This window comes from Peromyscus leucopus, chromosome 8b (assembly GCF_004664715.2).
Source record: "Peromyscus leucopus breed LL Stock chromosome 8b, UCI_PerLeu_2.1, whole genome shotgun sequence".
In the NCBI taxonomy this organism is placed as follows: Eukaryota; Metazoa; Chordata; class Mammalia; order Rodentia; family Cricetidae; genus Peromyscus; species Peromyscus leucopus.
The window spans coordinates 57,025,714-57,032,279 of record NC_051086.1 but is presented as its reverse complement, the minus strand read 5'-3'; the positions used below and the strand labels follow the sequence as shown (position 1 = coordinate 57,032,279).

The 6,566-nt window shown below is 39.7% G+C and overlaps 1 protein-coding gene across 2 annotated transcripts; it reads right to left on the bottom strand.

Moving 5' to 3' along the window:
- Positions 1–883: 883 nt before the first annotated feature.
- On the bottom strand, positions 884–5,981 carry LOC114706330 (olfactory receptor 1468-like). 2 transcript variants are annotated; one of them, XM_037200750.1, is made up of 2 exons: positions 1,476–2,387; positions 884–886 (listed from the first exon to the last, which is right to left on the bottom strand). In XM_037200750.1, exons 1-2 carry the CDS (start codon positions 2,385–2,387, stop codon positions 884–886), a joined length of 915 nt encoding a protein of 304 aa, XP_037056645.1. The 2 variants fall into 2 exon arrangements, with proteins under 2 accessions (XP_037056645.1, XP_028744541.1); XM_028888708.1 differs by lacking the exon at positions 884–886 and adding an exon at positions 5,865–5,981 and having other exon boundaries at positions 1,434–2,387.
- Positions 5,982–6,566: the final 585 nt, after the last annotated feature.

Here is a 6,566-nt window from a genome sequence, read left to right as displayed (position 1 = left end):
AAATGTATTTGCATATCAATATAATCTTCTAATCTGTCCTTACTCTAAGAATTTTTTTTTAAATATCCACAGAATAATTTCACAGTGTTGGGGCAGACTATGAGATTTCAGTACATGCATACATTGTGTAATGATCAAGTCAGTATAGCTGATGTTGTGGGGAGTTTGGGGAGAATCTTCAAATTTGAATAATCTGAGCTAAAATTTACTTTCCCCGCATACAATCACCACCAGACTCCTACAAAGCATGTCTGCAAAACTTATCGATAAGTTTGAAATACCAAGGAAGGAAAGAAAATCTTCCAGGAGGATAAGTAGACTCCAACTTCCTTCCTCATGACCAGAAAGAAGCATTTGGGCCCTGGTATGAATAACCTCCTGGGCAAACATAAATCAAAACTGTTACCACAAAGCAAGCAGTTTATTCTAAGTATAGAACAGGTGAAAGAAAAAAGACAAGGCATGCATGGAAACAAAAAAAAAGTAATGGAAGGTAAGGACACATTGTCAGTAGTAGTGAGTAAAGAGATTTTTATTAATGAAAAGTGCTGTTCAGTAAAATGAGCACAAATGGTTATATGTGCCCTACATATGAACCAATGCATTTCAGATATGAGTTTTGTGGACTGCTTCTCTGAGTCATTGGCTCAAATATTATTTATGTTTCTTCATATAATAAGTTATTTTTTCAATTTTCTGAGAAGAAATGAGACGGGTATTTAAGTAAAGTCAATTTCGACATGGGAAGACAAGCTATCATTCATACCTGAATCATGACAATATAATAAAGAAATTTCAATTAAACAATTTTACATTATGCTGACCAGAGTCAGGAAAACTGTCCTAGAAGGTTACTGGTACACACTTTTCCAGAAACTACACATCACTACTTGCTGCACCAATTTTGAGTGGAAATGTAAATTAACATCTGATGCTACCTGGGATTTGCACCAACACTCAAAAAAAATAATTCCTCTGAGTCACTTATGGAGCAATGGTTGACTACAGAGAGTTGCATTTTCCTAAAGTTGTCAGAGTCTGGCTTCTAGAATCTGCAACAGACTCAATGCAAACCTTGATTCAGAGAACTATTGGGATCAAGGTAGTAGCAGTGACAAAACCAAACTCAAGAAAGTCATATATGTTTATTTATATTCTAACCCCAATCAGAGATTCTGAGCTCAGCAAACACTGTCCAGGTGTGATGTGGATAGCTACATGTACTACATCTGGTCCACAGAACATCTAAATGGCAACCTGTGTTATATGGAGTTATTCATTATATCTTCAGAATCTTTACATATTGAACAATCCTGAAATATTTCTTTTGAGCAGAAAGTTTTGTGATGTGATGAAAAGGTCTACAATAATACTCAAATATCAATGTGAATATATGTACTGAATAAATTATTTTAAAATCTCAATAGCTACCATCATAGAAAGAAGAGAATTTTCTTCTTGCAAAGGACTCTAACCAGAGCCCCCTTCATGTCTCTATTCCTCAGGCTGTAGATGAAGGGATTCAGCATGGGAGTCACCACTGTGTACATCATAGCCATGACAGTATCCTTCACAGTAGAATTATTAGCTGACGGACATAAGTACAAACCAATGACTGTCCCATAGAACAGTGACACCACAGAGAGGTGGGAACCACAGGTGGAGAAGGCTTTTCGGATACCTCGAGCAGAAGGAACCTTGAGAATGGAGGAGACAATTCGTGCATAGGACACAAGGATGAGCACAAATGGAATGACAAGAATGATGCCTCCAGTGATAAATATCACTAACTCATTAACATGGGTGTCAGAGCAGGACAGCTTCAGCAGAGCAGACATGTCACAGAAAAAGTGAGGAATCACATTGTCCTCACAGAATGACAATCTGGCCATGAGTAGGGTGTGCAGCATGGCATGGAATGTGGTCAGCACCCAGGACAGCAACACCAAACTCACACAGAGTTTAGGACTCATAATGCTGGTATAATGAAGGGGGAAGCAGATGGCCACATAGCGGTCATAGGCCATGGCCACTAGGAGGAAGCTCTCAAGGTCTGCAAAAAATAGGAAAAAGTACATTTGTGTCAGACAACCTGCATAGGGGATGGAGGGGACTTGGCTCTGCATGTTCTGCAGCAATTTGGGCATTGTGACAGAGGAGAAGCAGAGGTCAGAGAAGGACAAGTTGCTGAGAAATGAATACATGGGTGTGTGGAGATGGGAGTCCAGTTGAATGAGGATGATGATGAGGAGGTTTCCCAGGACGGTGGTGAGGTACATGGCCAGGAACAGGGCATAGAACAGGTGCTGGTGCTCTGGGGGGATGGGCAGGCCCAGGAGGAGGAACTGGGAGATGACACTTTGGTTTCTTCTTGTGTTGCCCTGCATCTAGGATCTTTAAGAGAAAATAAAATGCTCTTAAAATGAAAATAAAAACAAACATATTATAACGTGATCTGTGAACATGTTCTCCAATACTTAATCTCATCTTCCTACCTGAAAGCTGAATCTGCAACCAGAATTACATCATGTCTAAATCTCAGCCACCTAGCATACTTTTTTCCTAGTTAGCATTAGAAGCAACAACATTGACCCTCTTCTCCCATCTAAAACCTACTCATGGGCTAGTTCTCCTGATGACGGTATGACTATTCACTCAGTGACTACAACTGGCTGTTATTCTAACAGTATATTCTGTATCACTGTTTCCTGGAGCATGTTTCTGAACATTTTCCCTTATAAAGATGTACCTTCAGCCCTCAAATTGCTCTCATGGCATCAGTTGCCATCTAAACTTTATGGGTACACTTACTACCTTCACTACCCTACCATCAAATGCTGACTGTTAGCTCCTCCTAGAGTTACCAGGCCATTTTCAGATCAACAGACCTCATTTCCCCCTGGCCCTTTCCCAACCCACTCCTCCATCTTTCATATCTCAGTGTGAATGGAATCTAGACTCAAGTCAGAATCTTAAGAGTTTTCTTTCTTTAATTTGCTCCTGTAACAATCTAAGAACTCCTACATATTCTGTGCTTCCTTTTATCCTGTGTTTTTTCTACCTTCCCTGCTTCCTTATTTCCTCCCCCTCTTCATGTCTTTTTAGTTTTTATTAATTTAGTTCTTTGACAATTTGATTTATGTATATAATGTATTCTGGTTACTTTCTCCCCCCGCCCTACGCTTTCACTTTTCTGCCTCTCACTCCTATTAAATATCTGTTTTGTTATTATCTGTCCCTCTCACAGACTCATGACTTTCATCTTGTTTTGTGACTTATTTAGTTTATCTAGGGACATCTGTGTTACCACTGGATTGGAACCATCCATTAGAGTCTGGTAGTTTGGTGGTACCCAACAAAGACAATGATCACCCTTTCCCTGAATCTATCAGTACAAAATAGTTCAGCAGTGAAGGGTAGAGCTCTGTCCACACCTAGCTGTTGATGGGCCTATTCTTATGTGGACACCCAATACATTCATTCATAATTGTTGAGAGCTCATGACTGTAATCACTGTGTATTTCCCAGAAGGTGGAAATTTCACAGTCCTCTCCCTGTATTCTACCTTTTACATTCTTTTCTCCCTCTCTTCCAAAGTGCTCCTGGAGCCTCCAAGAGGATGGCATGAATGTCTTATTTAGGACTGAGTTTCTATGTAGTCCCATACTGGTCTGGCCTCAAACTGACCAGTCTCCTGTCTTCACCTCCAGAATGTTAGGATTGCATTGTGTGATGCTATGCCCAGCTTTGATTCTCTTTATAATTGAACTTAACCCATTTCCCAAGTTTGGACCAGGCCAGTATTATATCTGGATGGTTAGACAAGCTTTAATTTCAATTCCCTGCTTCCATGCTTACTTGTTTCGATTTTCTTTACTCTCTGGCTGTCTGGAATGATCTGGTGATCATTACCATGTTGAAAGTTTCATGAATTCTCACTGTTTTTAAGATGAAGGTAAAATTTGTGTAAGGCACAAAAGGCAAAATGTTCCAGAAGAGTTGTCCTTTGCCTGCCTCCACATTATCATGTGACACACTGCATAGACGTGTCCTACACAGCGATGTGTGACTGCTCAGTCATGATCTCTTTCACAGTTGCTGTCCTTTCTGTCTGGGCTCATCTTGGCTGTGCTTGCACTTCACCGGGCTTCTACTTTTATTCTCCGTGAATATTACATGTGACTCGATGAGCTAAATCCTTCATGACTTTCTAGAGGAGAGCCATTGCCATGTTTCCGCTGCATCCTATGTTCATTCCACGGCACTCAAGTCCCTGATCACTGCTTTGACTGACTTCCCACTCCTGTGTAAACTCCATGCAGGAAAGACTGTGTCGCCATCTGGTGGCATGAATAGAACCTGGCACAGTGCCTGGACATGACCAATGTCTCAGGAATTTTTGTTGGCTGTCCCTCAGACTGAGACACAGATTCCTTCAACTTTGAGGGCTGTGAACACTCATCTAAGTTGAACACTGCTATTAGACCTTCCCAGAAGGAGTCCCTTGCTTGAGCTATATAGCATTAGCTTTGGACATCTTAATATATAATTGGGTATAATATCTTGGGTACAATTTCAGGTCTGTGGAAAATATTATACTGCCTAAATATGCTACTTTTCATCCTAAATGACCTGAAAAAATCTATCATACACTATACACAAATATTTTGTCCTTTATGTTGATATGTTTGTGATTTGTTAATATTAGAATAAAATAGTGTGATAGATTTAATTATTTGGGATAAAAGGAAGGAAAGGGGGTAATTTCTACTCTTGATACCACACTTCAGCTTGTCTCCAGATTCAAGCACATGTTGGGTGCTTCAGAGCTGACTAAGAAAGCTGAAGAGGAACAATGAGGCACATGGGACCTTTTCCCTCTAAAGATAAATAACTGAATCAAATACTAGAATATTCATCCTGATGGTGCCGATAGTGCTTGCTTACTTGCTTGCTTGTTTCTGTGCTTTAGACATAATATGCTGGTACTACAATAAGGAAAAGCATTATTAAAATTCTGTACACATGGCTTCTCAAATTGCTGCATTTCTGAGAAATCAGGAAGCTCTCAATTTGGCATCTAGATTTTCTAATAATCAAAACCAAGGGATATCACCTGAAAGACAATGCCACTCATTAGGAATATAAATTTGAGCCATTACCATGATGGTGCCTCTCATCTCCCTCACCTTGTACATATGCTATTCTCAGTCAAGACTGAAAATAAGAGTCATAAAGTACAGAGCTTCCAGATGGAGATATAGCCCAATGGTAGAGTACTTGTCTAGCATGCCAAAGACACTAAATTCAATCCCCAAAGTTCAAAAATAAATAAAACATGGAAGTTTCTAAAAACATACTATACATATGAAGAAACTGATTGCTTTGCTAAATGCTAATATCGACATGGTAGGCTTGATGTAGAACCTAAAATTCTACACATTAGAAGTTCAAAATTTACACATTTAGTGATAACTCTGCTTGTCTGTGAATCACACAGATGTAAGATGATATGATATATTCTTTGAGGACAAACTTCTAAACTGTCCCCTAAATAATGTAATGGTCATAACCTCTCAGAGGGAGACTGTCTAAAGTATTCTGAAGCTCCTTGAGTATTTCAACAATATAGCCAATATAGCCAAGGGCTAAAAACCTATGTGTCTAATGTCTATCTCACAGGGATTCCATCATGCTGAACTGACTCAGTTTGTGAGAATCCATTTTCTTCTAATGCTAATAAATGCTGTCTTTAATAAATGACATAAATAAATCCTGTAGAATGTCATAAAACCAATAAAATCAAAAACCTCAAGTTGCAAGGTCACTAAGACATCAGCTGCTTCACCCTCCAGCCAACTTACCCAGAAATATTTCAGGGTGACTCCAGGGTCTGGTCTAAAATCTTGCTCCAATTTATTCATCATAGGCATATGAAGAATTGTCTCTAAGCTGTCAGCTGTGTATGCATCATCGCTGTTAACATTTCTCATTCTGCTCATCCCTGGGCCTAGGGGACTCCACATCCCAGAGGAGTCTATGTCCTAGAGGAACTCATTTAAAACAAAGCAATTATCCAGGATCCTCCCAGAACCATTCTCTAGAAGCCTGTGTTTCTGATTGTAGCCCCTGATTGCACATGACTATACTTTGGAAAATGGTAGGAATGGAAATAACTGATGGGTGGGTGCTTCCTCACCGCCAAGATCCTGTGTCAATGGAGCTCATATTTGGGGAGGTGGTGAAAGAGGTCAAAAGAGCCAAGGAAGGTATCAAAGACAGTGAACACTTTGTCTAGTTTTCCACAAGAAGCCACTAGATGTTTTGAATCAGAATACCATCATTAAAGACATGTGCTTGAGAAAGAGTCCCCTGGTATATACTCAGACTCTAAGCCAACTCCCTCTAAGCGGGCCCTAGAATCTACAAGCACACTGCTAATGAGACTCTGACTTGCATGACCCAATTTTGCACACATGGCAACATAAGATGAACTCCTCTAAACCATGTTCAATTCACCCTTAAGTCAACATACAAAAGTACAGACTCCTACTTCATTAAGTTCA